The sequence below is a fragment of the Aedes aegypti genome, chromosome 3, assembly GCF_002204515.2.
Source record: "Aedes aegypti strain LVP_AGWG chromosome 3, AaegL5.0 Primary Assembly, whole genome shotgun sequence".
Lineage (NCBI taxonomy): Eukaryota > Metazoa > Arthropoda > Insecta > Diptera > Culicidae > Aedes > Aedes aegypti.
The window spans coordinates 335,288,256-335,311,642 of record NC_035109.1 but is presented as its reverse complement, the minus strand read 5'-3'; the positions used below and the strand labels follow the sequence as shown (position 1 = coordinate 335,311,642).

The window sequence follows — 23,387 nt, the reverse complement described above, 5'->3', positions numbered from 1 at the left end:
GTGGCATGCGCGAAAACCGACGATAGTGGACGCATTGAGAGCTGTCAAGCGGCTAATACGGCGGCGATGGAATGAGTAGTGGTACAACATTCGAGAATCCAAGCTTCGGGAAGTCAAGCAAGATACTCTTAGATGGACTGACTACGGTACCGCGTATGCTAACACAGCTGAGGATCGGCCATACACGGCTTACGCACACCTTTTTGTTAAAAAGAGAACCTCCACTATTTTGTGAATGCTGTGAAACAACTGTGGACGTACGGCACCTAATTTTGCACTGCAGAAAATTCTACAAAGAAATTACAAGAAAACGAAATTACTACGACAAGTATGAGAGAAGCCTTAGCAAATGAAGAGAACACATCAAGAAAATTATTAAAGTTTCTTCACTAAACGATGCTCTATCAACAGCTTTGATGAATTGTGAAACTAATTGTACTTGAAACCACCCTTCTGGTTTAAAATGTCGTTAATACAAAAAAAAACAAACATTTAATGTTTGCATGTTCAAACTAGCTTAAGGAATTACTTAAATATAAACTGGGTATCTTTAATATAAACAGATTGTCAACATATTTCGACATCAGTATTGCATATTCGTCAAGAATCCATATCTTTAATTTCGAAATCAATGACATTACGATACCTTGAAAACTAAATTTTTGTTTGGTCATTTCATTGACGACCAGAAATATTCCAATAAGCATTCAATTATTGGAATATTTCTGGTCTTCAAATTCACAGAGTGGACCAAGTGAAAATCTTGAGTACCGGCTAAAATATACTGGTCTAATAAGCGGGCTCTAGAATATTCCATAAAGACACGTTATAATTACCAAAAACTTCTATCGGGCTCTACAAGCGACCTGAAAAATGCAATAACCAATCAGCTATGTCAGCACAAAATCAACTCTGTCAGCACAAAAATTTATGACTACCTTACCAAATATGGTAAATAACCAAAAATCAAAATCAGATGCATCGAATTATGTAATATTTATGAATTTCTTTTGATGCGAATAATCTACCAAATCACTTGGAATGTCTTGCATTTTGTCGTATTCCTCAGCACGCTGATCGTTTCTGTAGTTATCATGAAAAGCACTTGGTTCACTCTGACTGCATACTTTTATCGGTTTTTATTGATTATCCAAAGTATCCATATCTCTAGCAGTTTACAACATTCATCAAAGCAGCGTCCATTTATTACGTAACGGTTATATTGGAAAATTTTGTCCACTCCATTCCTCCGTAACGCTTTTTGTATGAAAAATTTCAAATTTTTGTATGAGCCGTAACGCTCGAGCCGAATTCTCAGAAATACGAACAAAAAATCTTGTATGTTTTTAGGAGTGACCTTTAAACCATGGAAGTGTATATGAAATACGTAATTTTATGCTCTATACACTTGAGCATCATAAATTTGCAAAAACATAAAACTACTTAAACTTTCCCATCTTTAGCTGGGATCATCTACCTAAAAGTATTGAATGTCTTGTTTTTATCGCATACCAATTCATCCGTGACCACCACGTCTCGATTGCATGTTTCTTGTTTTCCTCCGGCAATCGCTTTCCGATTGGAAATCATCTTCGAAAGTACCACAACAAAAACCACCCTGCAACAACTCATATCTTCTCCTCTCCTTGTCTTCATTGCAGCATAAACATCGTCATCGACACTTTTTGGTCTCTACCCCGGAGCTGAAAACATCTCCACCACAAGTGACTTTACCCCACGAAACGCGAGAGAGATGCTAGATAGCAGTGTTGGAAAAGTTTAAAGATTGCAACCGATAGCGACAGCACCTGTTTACCATCCAGTCCCGAAGAAGAAGATCGACTGGGAAAACAGCTGCGAAGCGACGCCCGGAGAGTTCGCTGACTCGTTCGCTGAAGCGTGGCCAGATATGAAGCGTGGATGCACTGATATGTGATATGTATATGTGTTCGTGTTTGTGCGCGGGGGGAAAAAATATTCATGGGAAAGTGCAACCTTGCCTTTTCCGAGTTAGGAGGAGCCCAACCCGAAACAGAAGGGACGGAATTTGAGCAATGCGCGTGTGAAAGTGAATTGACCCCATCCGGTTGCCGCGTTTCAGGGGTAGTATTTCAATCAATCATTGGGTGTGCGCTCATCGAAGCGAAGTTTGAAGAATTCGATAATGAATGATAGTGAGCTGTAGTAAAAATTCAATGGATGCAATATTTCAGAGGGTGTTAAACGTCGATTTTGATTGAAGCACGGTGATTTGAAGTTTAGTGTAACGATAGGTGCGTGCCAAGCCGAAGCGAACCTAAAATTGCTTCGCAGATTTTTTGTGGAAAGTGAAAAGGTAGTGGGAAGCTTCAGCACGGAATTCGTTGGAAGGTGGTGGAAATATAGCTAGTTGAAAGTGAAATTGATTTGAAGCTCTTGTGTTGGAATTCGGTGGATTATTATGGCTAGCCGAAGGCAGCAGCAACGGAACCGGGCAAGGCTACAACCACAGCAGTAATGAGTAACGGGACGACGACAGCAACGGTAGCAACGGCGACCGGAAATGGTAGCGGCGGAACAGGGGCTACGGATGCGGAAAGTTTGGTATGTCAAAAATCGTCAGATTAGTGCTTGTTTGTTACCTACTTGTTATAGTTGGATTTTCCGGGGGGTAGTTGAGTCGTGCTGAACTATTTGCGGTGTTGCTGAGGGGTTACAGCTATGTGCTTCGAGCGACATGAGGTTTATCATGTACAGGTCAGAAAAATATTTAATGTATCAAGAAAGGAAGTTTGAAGCAGTGAAACGGATTCGGGAAACCATTATTTCGATATATTGATGACTACAGAGGTGCACCGATATTTAATCTCTTCATTCAAAAAAACGTTTTGCTCGCCACTCAGATGTGCAGAACCTACAGTTTCGTACAAAACGTTAAGCCCATCTCACTCAAATTTTTAATAAATGCTGAATGGCTGTATTTGTTTGCATATTTCGTCCATCATCTCATTTTATTATTAAATATTACGAGAAATGCTTTTGTAGAATACATAAGTAAATAGGTGCTTTAAATAATGCGTGACTAAAACATAAAACTACTTCTGAAAATGTAGTATTCCACCACACATTAATTCAGATTTTCAAATAGCTGGCAAAAACCCCATTTCCAAACTTAGTTTTTAGTTGAAAAACAAAGACAATCATTCATCTACTATATCAGATAGTAGAGAATACGTACAAGAAGTTGAAAATAAACATGTTTTTCTACATGTTCAGACGTTAAATAGGTGCGCATGTCCAAAAACCTTAATTTTTGCTTCAAAACTCAACTAATCAATTTTCACCAAAGCTGTGCAAATTTTGGTTTAAGCATATTTTTTTTGGTCGATAATAAACGTGCGTTTAAGACTAAGGAATCGATTTAAGAAGACTCTTCTTGCCTAAGCTGGCCTAAACGATAATTGTTTGAAAAAGTTGAGAGCCAAGAAATGTATAGAAAACAGCATTTTTGTTAGAATTTTGCCCTATGACAATCAAAAAATTGTGACTTTGCCCAAAATAGTGTCTTCTCCCCTAAATCATGTTCCAAAACACTTGTAATGGCTAAACATAGTAAAATATTGAGAATTCGCAATTTTTGCTATTTCATTCCAAAACTGGACCAATGTGCACCATTGACTTTTGGGCCATTTTTGATTTTTATACAATATTATTTAATTTCTAGAGGTGCACTGCAGTGTTTTAGCTAAACATATTGATTATGAGGTGAACGATGTTTAATACTGACAAATTATACGTTCTCTATGTTTTTCATCAAAACTCTTCCAAGTTTCATTAGTTTTCTATCACAAAATTAAACTGTTGCTTTCATGGATTATTTGTTACACTTTTCGGAACAATATTGATTCAAAAGTCAAGATTAATTTTAGTACACAATTCAAATTATCACATGCTACAGTGGTTCTAGCTACATATGAGGGTGGTCATAAATACGAAAGTTGGTAAATTAGTCATAAATTCATGCAAAGCATTTCTTCTGATAAGAGGGGGAAGTGCTAAGGTTTTCACCCGCTCCCCTTCCACGTATTGACTTAAGTGATTTTAACATGATTTCCGCTTTATTCACTTACATGTACCACAAGAGTGAACAAAGTAGCCAAAGCAGTACAATTAAGACTTTATACGTGTATTGTTGAACAACCTACTATGATTATACATTTGAAACTCAAAACTAGTTTTTAAACAAAATATTTGAAAATTAAATTAAATTTTTCACTGAGATTGACAAAAACCTTATTGAAAACCAGTGCCATTGATAGCATACCTAAGTATCGTTTAAATTTCTGACAGCGTAATGAAAATGTTATAAAAAAATATATTTTTATGATTTATATCTTCACTTAACTCATTTCACTTAAATGATCCATATCGAAACGTAAAAGCAAAATTTCAGCAAAAATAATTACGGAACCATGTTCTATAAGTATTTGACATGATATCATTGAACAAATATCACGATTTCGTTCAAGTAGAATTTTTGGATTTATGACCTATAGGGGAACCACTGTGCATTCCAAGATTAGAGCTCACAAAAAGAACACACTTCTTGAAATACACATGGGAGAGTCATACCATACAAAGTGACAAACAAGGTGCAAACGTGTAAAATTTGGATCAAATGTTCATTCAGACAAACACTTATTAGGTATTTGTATTGTATTTTTGACGGAAGTTTTTCAAGGAATCCAGAATGTTATTTTAAAATTGCGGATACAGTGTTGCCGAATGTTATTATTTTCAAATAATTTTGATTGATAAACCATACCACCTAATAGTTATATTTTTAATTGAAAATTTTGGTGTCTTCTTGCTTACCGAACATTTGTAAAAATAAGAATTTGTCAAACTCTTTGAAATGTTTAAGGCATACTTCAAGAAACAGCGATTTGATATTTACTGTATTCAAATTCAATATTCCATTTGGGTTTCCATTTTTTTCTGGATTTAACTTCCCGGGAACTGAGAAATAAAATTGTCGTATCCCGAGAATTCCAGGGATCCCGGAAAATTCGAAAATGGCTGCTTCTCGAGAAATTATCCGTATAATCATTATGGTTCAGAATAATTTCGAGATTCTTATTGTATCATCAGAACGTATTTATTTTGACAAAAAAAATCAAAATTTTAAAAATCAGTCAAAATTTTTTCTTAGAAAAACTTTTTTTATTAAATATTTTTCCATCTTGAAACTTTGTCCCAAATATCTGTTTACTATCAAGATTCTATGGTGAAAATTAAAAAAAAAAAATAAAAAAGGTTTTTTTTTTTGTAGTTTTAAAATATTGTTTTAGTGTTTTTTTTTCTTATAGTCCTAACGGTTCACTACAACTTCTTCATAGAACATTTTCCTCTAAAATCAACAGTTCCGGAGTTAGAATTTTTCAAACAAGTTGCATGTTAAAATTTATAGGCCATTTTCAAAAGTTATTCTTGAGTCAGGACGATCAATTTTTCTATGGAAAACACTTATTACACCATACCAAAAACATGTGCAAAATTTAATCGACTTATTCTGGATGGAATTCGTCACCTGCTACACATAGAACGAGCGGTAAAATGATCATCGAGAACTACAAAAAATTTGAAATGAATGTCGACTGACACGATGACATTTTCATAGATTATACATTTTGATCAGAAATGTCCAATCATAAACAACGAGAATAGTTGAATTTTGCTACCCATGCCACATTTGACACACATACACTCAAGATAAACTTCTCATTTGATTCATGTGCCAACCCATATGGATTTTTGCAATGGGGGTATGCACATACATAGTATGTGTGAAACCAATAAATCATCACCAATCTTCATCTTCATTGAAATCATGATTACTTCATATTTAATCCATAATCGAAACACATACTTTTCATAGCTGGCTTAAATGGAATTTATTGGTCACCTATATCGACTTTTTTCTTAGCATTGAAAGCATGAATTTCAACTTTTCGTTCCTTGGATCAGGAATATTTCACCGGAATCACACACACACACATGATTCCAATGAAATAAGATCCAAGAAACAATAAATAATGAACAGCTATAATGAGCATACGAAATAAGCATTTATTAAAATAAACTTATTATTAAAAGATTATTTATCACGCGGAAATTACATCCGCATATTAACATTCTTGGTTGAACTTATCTTCGATTTCATTTATGGCTTACAACATTTGGTCCCGATGCTATTCAGGAACTCTCTGTTTCATGATTCCCGCATCTGCACAAATGTAAATAAGTGTTATAAAACCACTAGAACAGTTTTTTTTTCTTTTATAAATACCTGTATATTCAATCAAGATATCACCGAAATACTGCTATTAGAGTACATCGAGAAGATCACAATCGCGGAAACATTTTTCAGAGGCCATGTTTGTTTACTCCATGTGTTCCAGAAGGGTATGAACTTTGCACATACTTTGAATGTTCTTCAAATGATATAGATGTTACTCAAATACATGGTATTAATTACGAGCATAATGAATATGAGGTACACATACAATTAATGAGAATGAAAATTCGACCAATGTATGTGCAAATGCACCTTTATTTAAGGGGGCTGTTTTCTTGAGTGTATAATGAAAGTAACACCTATCATGAAAAAAATTATGATTGCTTGCAACATGAATTGCAAGTATTCCTGAACGCAATAAGGCAGTTTATATTATTTATTGTTGAATATTCAGTTATAACTCGTTTTACATGACAATCATAACAGTATGTAAATTTAAGATTTTTTTTGCTGTGCGGGAAAAACGGGAATTCCTGGAAATCTCTTCTCGCGGGATATAGTTTCCGCGATCGGAAACCCTGCAATCAATGTGTGATTCGGTGAAAAATAGTGCGTCATTTTAAAGTTAATCATATTCATAATTGCATCCGATTCTAAACAGAGTGGCTACTACACACCATGAAAATCTGAAATTTACACGGTACGTAATCCTTACTGATTATTATGAAATGTGAGTTATAGTTGGGGTTCATTCTTCAACAAAAAAATCCATTGGATAATTCCTTCCTTTTTGGCACCTTAATTCGAATTATGCTTAGGGTAGGTGTACCAGTTATGGCCATAGTGGTTCCCTATTTCGCTATACGTGATATCTTAAATGCCTTCACATTTTGAAAAGTTTTTTATGTTTAAGCAGTAAAATATAGGATATATCTTGATGTTAAAACATTGAAAAAGATTAAAAATGTAAAAGTTCTCCAAATTTTGCATATGGCCAAATAGGGAATCACTATGGCCATAACTGGTACACTTTCCCTATTCATGTTTTATTATTCAAGTTGTTGAACGGACTTACTTATCAGTTTTGAGTTGAAAAAATTGCTGTAGGGCTGGTAGCTAGTCTGTTTCTAGGGACATGGTCTTTGTTTTATACAAGTCTATAAACAATCTCAATTTATCATGGATGGTCTCTTAAGTCTTAAGTGATGCAAAATTCTACAGGCTTCAGAGAAAAATTGAGATTCCTCTACCAATTCTCCCAGAAATTCTTCCAGCGATTATTTTTAGAGGTTTTTCTTCTAGAATCGTTCAATACTCTAGTAATTTCCTCTGGGATAACCTAGATTTTTTTCCGAAGATTGTATAGGAGTTCCTTCAGATATTTTATCACTAATACTCCAAAGAAATTCTCCAGGTGTTACTCTAGGATATCTTACAAAGATTTTCTGAAGATATTCTAAATGGAAATCTTGGTAGATAGACTAATATAATCGAATCACCGGATAGAATCCCGGAAGACTTAGGACTTTGGAGAAATTCCTGATAAATTCTTAGTTATCCTTCGCAACATCCAGGTTACATTCTTGAAATATCTGAAACCAAATTCTTAGAGTAATTCCACGGGAAATAAATACTTGATGAACTCTTGCAGAAATTTTATGAAAAACCGCTGAATCTTTGGAAAAATACCTAAATTCTCTCGAAAATCGTGAAAAATACATACAGTAATACGAGCAGTAATACTGTCGTAATGTCACGAGAAATTACAAAAAAAATGTGTGGCCTGATTCTTCACTAAAGAATCATACTCTTGCCTTCTGATTCCGGTTACGTGTTTTTCTGTTCACTGGTTGGTCCGTTTTTCGGTCTCGTTTTGGATCCTGTCTGGTTCAAACTAGAGGTCTGGTTCAGACTAGAGGTTCATAAAATTCCTATTTTCAAGGTACTTAAATGCTGCCAGCTCTGCAGTGTGATCGATAGAGTCATTTAAAAAAAAAAATATTCAAATAATTAAGTCCTATTACTTGATCTTCAAATGTATACATTACTTTCAATGCTAGTCCTAAACATCGTTGAGAAAGCTTTCGTTACAGTTAGAAAAATCGTTTCTGAATCTTCAAGTTACCTTATTTTTCTCATGAAATCTATAAAATCCCATTATGAAAATTCTAATATGTTGTTTAAGTAATTTTATTTGAGTTTATTTACATAAATTTAGTTCATTATCCCGGATTTACTAAATCGACTTGAGTCTTTCAAATCATATGAGAGTTAGTTGTGTTTGATCCTTCGACCTTGATGCTTGCTCCTGCGGGGGCGGGCGATGAGGGCAGGATCAAACATGTCGCGCATCGGTCGAGTAAAGTGAAAAAGTGCCGCGTTCGATTAGTTTTTTTTTTTGATCTTTCAACGTTGACGCTTGCTCCTGGGCAATGCGTCAAGAAAGCCCGATCAGTCGTCAGTTGTTTTCCCTCTCGGGTCGTGCGCCTATTTTCTCTGAGAGCTTTTATATAGCCGAGCAAACGAGTGAAGCTGAAAGTGGATTGTTGCTGCTCAAGGATGACGGATCAATTGATGAGCTTGTTTCATGCTACTATTTCTAATCTATAAAATATGTATGACTGCACCTTTAATCGTTACAACGGTGAGACGTAAATATGATTTTTCAACAAACTATGATAGGTTCGTTACTATGAGTGTCGACATAAACTCTGATTCATAAATCATTTATGTCTATTTTTTTTCAAAGGACCTTTTTCCTTTTACCTTTATTTTTGTAATTAAAAAAACTTTGAATGGTTCGACACTACGAGTGTGGACTTGCGAAAGGTTCACTTTATTCAACATACTTTGAAAGGTTTGTCACGTCAAGTGTCGGCATATTTTTTCTCTACATAGATATTGCTCATATCAAATGAAAATATTTTATTTACATATAAGCATGTTTATATGGTCTAATCGCTTATCAAAGTGAATCCTGTGACCCAACGATCCTCCCCATTAACAAACATCCCTCCCAGTAACATTTGTGGAGATGCAGAGGCAAACACGATCTCCAAATAGCAAAGGTTACACACTAACATTCCTTCCCCCAATCCCACCTGACTGCAAGGACGTGGCCGGCGCCGTTATTGACCATGTGTAAATAGAGGCACTGAATTATGCACACTGAAGAAGCTATGGCCAATCCCAGCCGAACTTCTAGTTGATTCTTTGTGCATTTTCAATGACTTCGGTCAATCACGGAATAGCAACCATTGATATGTGCAGTCAGTCTAAGCTAAGCTAAGCTAAGCTTGAGTCTTTCAAATCATATGATGTAATTACAAAAGTATATACCATTGCATTAATTCTGATTATTCGTCAAAGTTTAACTATATAAATAAAAATAAGGTGGTGTTTGTATGTCACGAAATGGTTTGAGAACGGATCAACGGATCGACATAAGTTTTTCACTGTTGTACTCGACAAGGGAGCGACGTGCGAGGAAAAAGTCCTGATAAGTCTCCGGAATAATCGAAACATCGGGATCTAGCTTTTGGTTCTCTGCGCTTTTCCATCAGAGTGTTTTTTTTACGGATTTCTGTCTCTTTCGATCAGAAACCGTCAATTTTCATCTCCACCTTCTGTTTCTGTTCGGGATGAACCACTGCGACCAGTTTTCTTTGATCTTTTGTGGTATTCCCGTGTCCTTTGTTTAGTGCATGTCGTTCTACTCCATTACTATTGAGAAATAATGAAGTAGTCGTTTTTTTATACAAATATCATTCTTTACCATTTTGCATAGAGCCTCTTTAGAAAAAGATACCGCTATTTATACCTTTTGGAGAAAACAGCTTGTCACCATTAAACTTTCAAAAGCGCGCCCCTTAATCAGGTTCGGCCACTAAGTTGGTTGAATGATACTGATTTTGACCATGCATCGGTACTCTAGCGTATCAAATTATTGCTTCTACTTATAAGGTTCAAAGTCGTTTTTGAAACTGTGAACAGGTTTCATCCCATGAAACATTTAGATTCCTTGAAACAAAAAGCTTATTTTAGACGTTAAGAGGTCTGCTACTCCACTGATTTGGAATCGTTTCCCTCCTAGATATCGAAAGATAAACTCTTGAACTCGGAAAGAAATTGTCTCATGAGTTGAAACCAACCTCAGATGGTGATTGAGCCATTTTTTCACTTCGACCTCCTCATTATCTAGGACAAATAGGTGGGTCTTAGTGCCTTGTTACTCTCTTATACTCTTCCGACCCTAACTTATAAGTATTCACAAGAACAGATACAATAAGAGTACAATATGGTAGATCTTACCCCGTAACACACCTCGAAAAGGTGATCTACCCGCGTTACGGGCAACAGTCCCATATAGTCGCACTAGTGGCTTTTTACGGCCGTTTTGCTATAAATCGTTTAAACATATTTTTTGACATGAAGGTCAGGAGCTATTTATCTGAGTACCATTGACACACAGCTTGATTTAGATCAAAAAATGATCGAAATAATTAGTTTTGCTTAAATTTTGAGCTCCCTTGCGCCTATAGAAAACCAATTGTTCCTATAGTAGCACTACTGAGAGAAACTATTATTTATTATACGAAAAAACAAAATGTGAATTACGAACTTTTTTTACATCAAATGAAAGCTTTTGATCCACACTTAAAATATAAATATAAAAGGTTTGTAAAAAAACGCCTTTGATTTATATTTTGCCAACGCCGTGATGCTAGTGCTACTATAGGAAATTAGAAATACAGTGAAACCTCCATGAGTCGATATTGAAGGGACCATCGACTCATGGAAATATCGAGTCATGGAATAGCAATTCTTTGGAAAGCTGCTTCTAGGGACCATCATAGTAACCATGAAATTATGTTTTTAGTATGGTTCCATGAGTCGATATCGAGTCATGGAACAGCGACTCATGGAGGTATCACTGTAGTGCCATTATAGGCACATGTGTTCCTATAGTGGCACAAGTGATAATAAATAAAAACATATGAGTTTTCGAAGTTTTAATATTTTCCCCACAAAACCAAGATGAAAAGCTTTCAAATGATGAAAAATTAATGACGCTAGCGTTAGTTTTCGATTTTATATGAATATTTGTTCTTAGCTATGCGGCTATTGGTACATCGACCCTACTTATGCGTAGTATGCACCTGAAACGTAAAGCGCTCAAGTAAAATTTCTGTTTTTACCAAATAATTTTGACAGTCGATCCAGTATGAGTGAAGTGTCACTTTTACTTGCGGAATAATTGAACGGCCCATTTTTCCGTACGGAAAAGTGACAGCTCCATTTGATTTGTACGGCAGGCGTTACCGACGTTATGAAATTAGCTCTACTTCTCAGCAGCGTACAGCTCAAGTAATTTCGGTAGAGGAATCATTCCTTGACCGTTTCTTGTCCTAACCTTTTGCACAGTACTTATGATCAGCGTACCGGCCATTATTAAAGAAAACAAACTTGAAGTATAGAGATGCATTGGTTTCAAAGAAACATTGTTTGACTTTTATATGTTTAGTTAGTCACAGTGCTTACATTTACGGAAAGACTTGGACCTTAGAGGAATTGAACCGAGGTACTTTCAGTACAAAATTTAATACGATGCGCACAAAATGTAGCTCTTCTGGACCAACACATCAGGTGTGTAAATTTAAAAAAAAGATTAATAACCTGTTCCTAGGACGATTTCGTCTTATTCGTTAAAAAGTAGGGAGATTAGGGGCATAATGAACATACGGGGTGAAATGGACACCCCCTCAATATCTGAGAATATGCATATTTCATCAAAAGTTCATACACCGCATGAAATCTGTATTGCATTTGAAGGGTTTGACGATATAAAATATTATTTTTTGCTTTAATTTTCCTTCAAAATTTGACTTAAAGTTTTTCTCAGTTTCAAATTGACACATAAGCAAGGCCGAGGAAAAATCCAATTTTTGAACAAAGTAACGAACCCAGAAAAGTTTTTTTAGTTATTATGTTTGAGGAAGAGCCCTTTTACATATTGGAACGATTGACAGTCATTAAATATATTGGAATCACTAAATTTCATGCAGGTGTTCATTTCGCCCCGATACCTTTTCACCAGCCTTGTTTTCGACCAAATTTTCTATCTCGCTTTTCTGACATATGATATGATTTTTATCATCATGAAAGAATGTAGCACGTCATACTAACATCAAACTTAAAAATAGCGACGGGTAAATTAAATATATTGCCATTTCATGGTCTTAAAACGAACATTTGCTTAACGTGTCCATTATGCCCCTAATTCCCCTATATGACACAATACTAAGCATCTCTTTGCGTCGTGAAGTTTGAGAAAACTAAGCAGGAATCGGATCCAAATTGATTTCAGGATTTGTGAAAATAACACAAATAGTGTGTTGGCCCAGAAGAGCACTACCTTAAAATTGATAATAGAAATTCGCCAAAAATTTGGTATTTTGATCTTCATGCGTTATATTCAAACTTATATTTACACTATCACTTACAAAAACAATTTTATTTTAACAATCAACTAATCACCTTTCTAAGTTCAATGCTTCCGTATCACTTGCAACTTGACATTCTTCCACTACGTTGCTACAGGATTTGCACCACCTTATACCCTAACACTCCCACAGCAGTATTCCTGTCTAAATCGCACAATCCACATTGGCCGCCAAATCGCACTGCCCGACCACCGGATTAAACAGCAGTCCATCGGAGCACTGCCTTTCGTGGGCTGCTCCCATGAAACACATCACAAACTTCTGGCACGATTTGGGATGCGGCAAGTTCAGGATCCCAGTCTCGGGACACGGGAAACATTCGTCCACCGGCACCTGGTAGCACGCCTGTAGAGATTGCACAAACGTGAACCCAGGAGGGCACATCATCGGGAAGGGCTGCCCTTGGTAGCACGTAAAGTACATGTGGCATTCGCGGGGATCATCCACGAAGTGCGTTTCGGTGGGATGACACTGTACCTGCACGTCTTTGCCCTCCATGATGATTGCTGGTAGCGCCGTGGCTGACGAAGCCATTAGGGCAAGGATCCCAAGTGCTGTTGGAATTGTTTGAAAGTGTGTTCAGTAAAGAGAACGTAGAGAATTTTAAGAAACTTGACTAACCGAACATTCCAGCGAAATACAGATTTAGAAACCGATTGATATGGTGATTACCGCACAACTCAGTCGACGCACAGTTGAAGGCACGCTTATAAGGCTCGATGTTATCAGCTTCCGAACACGGAAACACAATGTTGAAACGGTTAGATTGATACCATTCGATTGTTGGGGGGTACGATGAGGGGATGGCCAGAGAGGTGAATTGTTAAAAATACTTTATCAAATCGAACCATTCGATGAAGATAAACTAAATTTATGATGGTACGGTTTTGGTGAAAGATGGTCTGGCCTGTGATTGCGTATCTGACGTATGACAAGAATGCCTTCGATATGGATTCCTTGTGTTCAACTCATAAAGTGAACTTTGCTCGAGAGTGCCCGATAATGTTTCACTACTGACAATGGAAATATCAGAAGTAAGACATTTCGCGTAAGAAAGTTTCACAGGAAGAAAGTTCTGCAGGAAGCTCTTGGGAACTTCTGCTGCAAGCTCTTCCAAGCTTCTGCTGGAAGCTCTTCCAAACATCTACTGGAAGCTCTTCCTAGTTTCTGCTTGAAGCTCTTCCAAGCTTCTACTGGAAACTTTTCTAAGATTATACTGAAAGCTCTCCCAAGCTTCTGCTGGAAACTCTCCTAAGCTTCTGTTGGAAGTTCTTCCAAAATTCTGCTGGAAGCTTTTCTAAGCTTCTGCTGGAAGTTCTTCCAAAATTTTACTGGAAGCTCTTCCAAGCTTCTGCTGGAAGTTCTTCCAAACTTCTATTGGAAATTCTCCCAAGCTTCTGCTGAAATCTCTTTCAAGCTTCTACTGGAAGCTCTTCCACGCATCTGATGGAAGCTCTTCCACGCATCTGATGGAAGCTTTGACAAGCTTCTGCAGGAAATTCTTCCAAGATTCTGCTGGAAGCTCTTCCAGGCTTCTGCTGGAAGCTCTTCCAGGCTTCTGCTGGAAGCTCTTCCAGGCTTCTGCTGGAAGCTCTTCCAGGCTTCTGCTGGAAGCTCTTCCAGGCTTCTGCTGGAAGCTCTTCCAGGCTTCTGCTGGAAGCTCTTCCAGGCTTCTGCTGGAAGCTCTTCCAGGCTTCTGCTGGAAGCTCTTCCAGGCTTCTGCTGGAAGCTCTTCCAGGTTTCTGCTAAAAGCTCTTCAAGGCTTATGCTGAAAGCTTTTCAAGGCTTCTGCTGCAAGCTTCTTCTTAGATTATAATCCAGGAATATTATACCAGAAACGCTTGTAGGGATTTCTCCTGAAAATTGTTATATAATTAATCTCTTAGCACCAGTTGTTCCACTGAGTATCATCCAAAACTGGGTGAAATATGTTTCTTTAGTTGACCAAATTCTCGTTCAAACTACAATAACATGATGCGCAGATAAGCAAATCAATATGCCGTTGAAAAGAGGTCATTTTACTGCATTCAGCTGTCTGTGCTCGTCCCAATTTCTCACACTTTGCCTCATGATATGGCGGCTTCGTTGAGACCAAAGAGAAGAAAATGAAAAGTGAACGATTGATTTGGGAAAAGTTTCGCTTCCATAGATCCGACCATCCCGCCGAGATGAGCTATTGTTGGATTTGATTTCCCACAGCCAGTCTTTGCGTGTGGTGCCAAACGATGGAAGCAACCTCAACAACCTCAAATTGCAAGCAAGGTTTTGAATTGAAAAACAAATTCAAACATTCATATACAATATCAGACCACTGTGCACGGAGTTGCTCATAAAATAAGCGATAAGATGGTCATTCATCTGTTGTTCTAGTTTCGTAGCAGCCATGAACACAATACGCATGTTACGCTTATCGTTACAAGTGTTATCCAAGGGAAGCTACAGTAGCACTTGCACGTGATAAACTTCACATCAACTGAAATTTCTTCTATGAATAGTGGTGGAACGCATAGCTGCACGTAATGATGATTGATGGGACGCTAATTTGGCACTGACGTTTGATTGATCGTTCAGTTTGGAGGCTGCCGGTTGTTTGGCAGATTGGGGCAATGCTCTGATTAAGCATACGAGATTGTCAAAAAACGTTTCCAAGCGGATGACATCTCGCACGGTCTGAAGGTGCTATTTGTAAAGCGCTATGCTTGCAGCAACGGGTGCCATTGAATGTGACATCGATTTGAACGTCATTAATACGATTACGGTTGACCCACATGGGCGAAGTCGTTGAATGCATCACCATTATGACATGGTGGTATGAAAGCGAAGCGACCGTACAGATGAGAACGGAACTTTGCCAGTTTTGAAGATGTGGCACTGCGTCGAGGTGTGTGGAATGCTGAGGAGAAAGTCAAGGTGCAATTTAATTAGATAGCGAATGAAACAAGAATAACTTGTCACCAATGTTTCCCATAACAGCCTAATAAGATGTTGGAAGTTATGCCTGGAGTGCGTTAAGATTGCTCGATTGCTCAACCAGTTCTTAGAACATGTAGGAATTTCAACCGTTTTATCCTGTTGGCGTTTTCAAACTTCTTTATAAGTATCATTTCTTGTATTTAAGTGTTCTGAGTTTAGCTAATTTTTTTTTTAGTCACTCTGTGCTCGTGGCCACTACTGTGCCGGAATCAGTTGATCTGTAGCTTCTTAATCGATACAGATCTATTTTCAACTTATCTATATTTACATCTACACTCTCTCCTACTCTTTTACTCTCACACCGAGCAGGTAGGAGAGAGCTCTGCTGTTAGTGAGGCTAGCTGCCTGCGAAGAGGGTCAGTTTGTCTCAGTCACCATCTGATACTGACGGAGGATGGATGTGCTCCCCAAAGCACGGTCCTCCGTGAGGCGTCTTCTGGTGGCTGGTCGGGTTTTTTGTGGAGGGGCTGGGAATCGAACCCATGACCTTCCGCTTATGAAGCGAAAGCGTAACCTCAAGGCTACAGACCCCCCTAATTTAGCTAAACTTGGACTACATGCCAAATCTATTTCAGAGCATCATTTTGGAGCTACATATTTTCAATATTATTCATATCACCTTGCGGGCAAAGCATGAGAGCCCTATTTCCATTTATGTCCATTTGTGAGTTAAAACCCCAGTTTTTGAAAAGAAGATTTGAATTCAAAGATTCACCCTTACTTTTGATCGTGATAACAACCATTATCAAATATATTATCTGCTAAGCAGTTTTTTTTCGAGATGGTGTCCAAGAAAAAGTACTACTGCTAACGGAATTTTATTACCTCCGACGGATTCAATGAAAAATCGAAGAAAAGTTTCCTAAAAAATCAAAAATGTATCAATAGGTATAAAAAGCAGTACTTAAATGTCCTTTTTGTAGCACTGAGTAAATTTGAGACGAATCTACCGTAATTTCGGGTGAAATTGATTATTTTCCATGGTTTTTCTAGTCTGCTCTCTAAAATGTTATCAGTACCATACAACTAAATGCAGGGAAACAAGTACGTCGGTGAACCTGATTGACTCATGTACCGAAATTTTCTAACAAGACTTACTACAGATTGCATTGATTTTTGTACACTATTTGTAAAAAAGTCGCGTGACACTGTAATCAATTTCACCCGAATTTACGGTACTTATCATTCAGCTGCACTAACAAGACGACATGATTTCTTAGGTAAAATACGATAAACCACCGAGTTAGATTGTCCCATATTGGAAAGTTGACGCATATCAGTCCCACTTGAGCTAACCAGCTGATAATTTAGGAAATGATGATATTTTGAGTTACTGGTTTCGTAAAGGTAGGATAATTAGATTTATTTAAATCTATGACATTTGGTCGAATGACGTTTGGTCGAAAGTATATTTGGTCGAACGGACATTTCGTCGAATAGACATTTGGTCGATAAGGTTTAGTTGCAACAGAAATCATATAATATTTGGTCGAACCGACATTTCGTGGAAAGGATAGTGGTCGACCCTTGTGTTTGGCTTTAGGACATTTCGTCGAATGACATTTGGTCGAATGACGTTTGGTCAAATGACATTTGGTCGAAAGTATATTTGGTCGAAAGAACATATGGTCTAATTACTCAGGAACATTTATTTTGCTCGAATGACGTTTAGTTGAACTGAAATTTGGTTGAAAGCTTATTTTCAAATGGTTTTGCAAAGTTGGTAAAATAAGGTATTCTGTTGAATTATCTAAATCATTAACTATTGTTGAATAAAAAATAGAACATTTTATGTAGTCTTATTATTGAATTTCATACATCTTTGCATTTGTGAATGCAAAAATCTAAGATTTCGATGATTATTAAAATGAACTTTAAGGAAGAAGTTTTTTTATGTACATTGACTGAAATATTTGGTTCGAGTGAATTTATTATTCTTTGAAAATATGATTCTCACTCTATAAAGCTGCTCTACAACTAATTTTATTACTTAACGATTTAAACATTATGCTTTTATTATTAATTATTCTTTTGAAATGTCAACGTTCTTTGTAATGAACTGCTGATCTTTATCTGATGGAAGCATTCGGTGAGAGTGCTTGAATTCCGGGTCTTGCAGCTTACGGACGTGGGAAAGATTTTCGAATGCCGAAATCAGAAATAAAACGACAGGAAAAAATTGCTTTAAGGAAAACCTTTATGGTGAAGTGAATTTTAGGTGTCGGTAACGCTACTTTTTTTTTAAAAGACATTACACGTTAATGCTTCCAGTGGGCTATTTGCCCTTTGAAGGAAGCACCACACTAGACAACGGACTAGCATGCAACGCCCAGTGGCACAGTCAGAAAACATTCCTCTCGAAAAGATTTCGGCCTGAGGCGGGAATCGAACCCACATTCCTTAGTACGATGCGGCTAAATACCTCGGTGACACTAACCGCACGGCTACGAAGCCCACAACTTATGATCAGCTGGTTTATTGTGATTTCCAGCTTGTTGATGACCTCGAGTGAATAACAGAGTTTGCAATAGAAGCTATGAATTAATAAAAATGAAAATTGTGCTAATTCTATGTATCGGGAAAGAGAGTTGACTGAGGCAACAAAATTTAGTTTGCTTCCATTTAAGATAAGTTTATTTCGAAAAAGTAGCCTAAAACATCAAAAACGCAAGAGGTTGATAAATATGTTGGGAGAGCGTCCATCAAATTGAATAACGAAATTTTGCTAATCGCATCGCAAAGTGGCTGACACTTTTTTTTCAATTATTCAATCACTCTTGTATTCGCGACAAAATGCTACTCTCGATGATCAGACTAAACGTTGAAATTTGTTTCCATTCTGTTTAGGTTCGATCACTATCCTCTCTACGAAATATCGGTTCGACCTAATATCATATACTTTCTGTTGCAGTTAAGCCTTTTCGACCAAATGTTCATTTGACGAAATGTCCGTTCGACCAAATGTACTTTTGACCAAACGTCATTCGACTAAATGTCATTCGACCAAATGTCTTTTGACCAAATGTCATAGATTCAAAGTTTTACGTTTAGTCTGACCATCGTCGAGAGTAGCATTTTGTCATCAATACAAGAGTGATTGAATAATTGAAAAAAATATCAACTATTTTAACCAACAATCTTATATGCGATTAGCAAAATTTTGTTATTCAATTTGATGGGCGCTTTCCCAACATATTGATCAACCTCTTGCGTTTTAGACGTTTCATGTTGCTTTTTCGTTCAAGCATGTTCTGCAATTCGAAATAAGCTGATTTTAAATAGAAGCAAGCCAACTTTAGTCGCCTCTGTCAACTTGTCTTCCCTTACCCGATAAATAGGATTAGCACAATTTTCATTTTAATAATTCAGAGCTTGTACTGCAAACTCTGTTATTCACCAGAAGTCACCAACACTGTCAGCAAAGCCATATATTTGCTTAAAGAATGTTATTAAGCTGGAAGTCACAGTAAATCAATTGACCATTAGTAGAGTTACCGAAACCTATCATTTACTTCGTCAGTTTTCCTTAAAGCAAATTTTGGCTGCCGTCTTAATTCCGATTCCCGCATTCAAATATCTTACCCGTGTCCGTAAGCTGCAAGACCTGCAATTCAAAGAAAAATCCAAAGCACTCTCTACGAATGCTTCTATCAGATAAAGATCAGATGAAGTTCATTGCGAAGAACGACGGCATTTCAAAAAAGTAATTAATAATAAAACCATTATGTTCACATCGTTGAGTTATAAAATAACTTGTAAAGCAGCTTTTCAACGAAAGATGATGTTTTCAAACAATAATAAATTCACTCGAACCAATTATTTCAATCAATGTACAAAAATAAACGACTTTTAACAAGTTCATTTGAATTTTTTTGCATAACTTCGAATTACAAATAAAAAGATGATATTAGAAACCCAGAGTACATAAAATGTTCCATTTTTTATTCAACAACACTTAATGATTCAGATTATTCAAAACAATACGTTATCTTACCAACTTTGTAAAACTCAGAACAATAATAATTTAACCACATGATCTTTCAATAAAGCATGTGAAAATAAGCTTTCAACTAAATTTCCGTTCAACTAAACGTCATTCGCCCAAATTAAGTGTTCCAAAGCAATTCGACCAAATGTTCATTCGACCAAATGTCATTCGACCAAACGTCATTCGACCAAATGTCATTCGACGAAATGTCCTAAAGCCGTTCAAGTAACAGACTTTCAATCCGAATATTATAGAAATCGATTTAGATTTGGAACAGTTATGGCTATTTGTTGGTTTGAGTCGTGAAAATTATAATTTTTGGTTAAACTTTCATTGCATGGAACAAAATGACAAAAATGCGGGACAAAAATCAAAACTGGATGATCAAGCCATTTCAGCACCTTGGTATGCAAGGAAAAGTTGTTCTTAGTCAAAAGAGCTGTAATTTGATTTAACGACATATAATATACGCATAATCTCAAAACTGTTTCAAGCGCCAATTGAAATATTTTCCATGAAAAACCTTGCAAGTTGTACATGAATTGCTCATAATGACGTAAGAAGTTGTTTGCAAACATGTGACTTTTTACTCGTTGCTGCAAAACTGACTTATATGCATGAAAATTGCATTTTTGTTATGTTTTTTTTTTCAATATGGAAATTGTATAAAATCTTGGAACCTACATTCAAAATATATTATTTCAAATGTCAACTATCTCTGGTGCAAGTAAAAGTTTAAAATTTAGAAGAGTTGAGAACTCTTAGATGACACTCTAAGAAACAAGTTTATGCATAATTTAGAGCGGAAATCGATGGAACTTATTTTGAAACGATAGTCAAAGTTACATTTTAGTGCTTCATAAAATTAATTTCATATCTAATTTAATGTGCCGATTTCAGAATTCATTGGCAATATTGGTGTTGAATTTCCATCGAATATACGTTGCCAAACTTCAGCCATGTTCTGGGTTGGTTTCAACCCTCTTCAAATTAGTTAAAAACAAAAAACATGTGACAAAATTCAGGTTTTCATCTACGCCGACAACTGTTACTTTTGACGCTTATTGTAATAATTTTAATGCTTTGCATACCTTATCAATACTTGTTTTCATTGTAGATGCTATCTATAAACATTTCTGGATACTTTTTGCAGCCCAATAAAACTTGAAGCCCAATAGTTAACTTGAAACTTAATTTTTGTATAAAGTAAAGTGGGGCAAGAGTTTCGTTTTTAGATTTCTAGCTCAATTCAAAACAAAACTTATTAAATGCATGGTGATTCGGATACTATTTAAGTAAGAAACTATCATTACAAATATCATAAGATTCGATTGAGATTTGAAAAAGTTAAGGCTATATGTTGTTCTTTGACATGAAAATTGTAATTTTTGGTCGAATTTGTATTGCATGGAACCAACAAAGGAAAAAATCCGTTTTTTGGTTTTTATGTTAGGACGTTTCTAGGCTGCATTGAGGTGTATTAGTTTTTGCATAAATGGTTGGAAACAACTTTTGGCCCATAGTGGGGCAAAAGTTCGACCCATATATAAAATTCCACATATTATCTTTAAATTTAGCGAAAATTTAATGATTGTGCGAAGTTTCGTAATAAACTGCTATTTTTTAATATATTACAATTAACCCTGTTTTGAGCAATTTTGTGATTGAATGTTGTGTGTATTTTTCTATTAACATAAATATATGGCTGGTATGAAGTATGCCTGTCATAAAAGTATCGATATTTTGTGTTTAAGTCAGCGAACTTTTGCCCCATACTAAATTTGATCTTTTGCCCCACCGATGGGGAAAATGTTCATTACCACAAGTCGTTCACACAAGTTTGTTCAGCAGAATTATAGCCAATATGTTGAAGGTTCTCTGTATGGTATTTATTTCTTTTCAACTGCTATTGTTTTTCTGGAAATTTTGATTGTACTTTATAATCAACAGTTTATTCATCATTAAAGAGTATTATACAATAAATTCCTTATTCTACAAATAATGAGTTCGTTAGCAACTTTCAACATTAGATCGATTTTTTTAAGTATCTTTACAATATAGTGATGATGTTATATCATATTGATTTTTCATTTAGAGGAAAACAATCTTTTCAGATAAAAAACCTCTTACTTGAAACAATTAAAAACTTAAAAGCTAGGACCCTAACACTAATTACATAAAGCACGCAACATATCAAAAGAAGAACTTTCACATTTCTGATAATAGTTTGATCTAATTCTATTGCAGTACTGATCTAGGGTTTCTATATGACTAATGTCATGTAATTCGCTGGTGCTAAACCAAGGAGGTAAATTATGAACCATTTTTAAACACTTGTTTTGAAAAACTTGTAGCTTTTTCCTATGAGACATGGCACACTCGGACCATACTGGCGAAGCGTAGGCTAGAGTTGATCTAAATACAGTTTTGTACAGCAAAATCTTATTTCGAGTATTTAGTTTTGATTTTCGATTAATAAAAGGATACATAATTCTAATCAATTTCTCACATCTCTCAAGTATATACTGAGAATGTTTTTGAAACGTAAGTTTTTTATCTAAAATTAAACCTAGATACTTCGCTTCATCTTTCCACGGTATATCAAATCCATTCAAATTTAGACATCTATTAGGAAGTTTTCTTGGACTTCTGAACCTTGTAAAGAAAACAGCTTCGGTTTTATTTTCATTGACCTTAATTTTCCATTTTTTGCAATAATTGGAATACTGGACTAGGCTCGCATTGAGATTGATAATCACCTCAACTGGATCGCTAGATGACGATGTTATGGCTACATCATCAGCAAATTGATATCGTACACATCCTCCAAAATCTGGAATATCATGTGTGTAGACGTTATACAACACGGGAGATAAAACGCTCCCTTGAGGGACACCAGCAGGAACGGTTTGTAACTGAGAGGTTTCGGAACCTATCGTTACTACAAAGTCACGATCTGATATGTAGGAATGAATTAATTTTACCAGATAAGTAGGAAAATTCAAACTGATCATTTTGAAAATCAAACCTTTGTGCCAAACCGTATCGAATGCTTTTTCATTGTCTAACAGAACTAGTCCAGTAGACTTCTTGATTTCGCGGTTGTTTTTTATATTCCTGGTTAGTCGATGCAATTGGTGAACTGTAGAATGCTCAGTCCTGAATCCGAACTGAGTTTCTGAAATTATATTGTTTTCTGAGATATGTTGATTGATTCGGTTTAGTAAAACTTTCTCGAAGATTTTACTTAAACTGCTCAATAGACTAATAGGACGGTAGTTTCGCGGGTCAGATTGGTCTTTATTTGGCTTCGGAATTGCTATAACCTTAGCATGTTTCCATGCCAAGGGGAAGTAATTCAGTTTTATGCACGAATTGAAAATAAATGTCAAAAGTACGAGAGCTTTTCTCAGTAATCTTTTCAAACACCGATTATTTATTTGGTCAAAGCCTGGAGATTTGTTGTTTTTCAACTTTTTTAGAAAGTGTAATATTTCCTTCGGTTTGACTAGCCTCCGAGTATCAAGATCAACTTGTTCGTGGTTTGCAAGAAAATTATCAACTGATGAATTAACTTCGAATTCGATGGGACTTTGATCATGAAAGGTAGTGAGATGTGCTCTGGCAAAGCTATTTCCAATTTCTT

At 36.2% G+C, this 23,387-nt stretch overlaps 1 protein-coding gene across 2 annotated transcripts in view; it reads left to right on the top strand.

The window, feature by feature from the left end:
* The window catches only part of LOC5567190 (ral guanine nucleotide dissociation stimulator-like 1), a 199,174-nt gene that overhangs the window by 37,413 nt on the left and 138,374 nt on the right, over positions 1 to 23,387 (top strand). For both annotated transcript variants that reach the window (XM_021854397.1, XM_021854396.1), the window contains one exon: positions 1,662 to 2,583. In XM_021854397.1, the coding sequence (XP_021710089.1) occupies positions 2,497 to 2,583 (87 nt within the window). In that variant the 5' untranslated portion in view covers positions 1,662 to 2,496. The remainder of the gene's footprint in view (positions 1 to 1,661; positions 2,584 to 23,387) is intronic.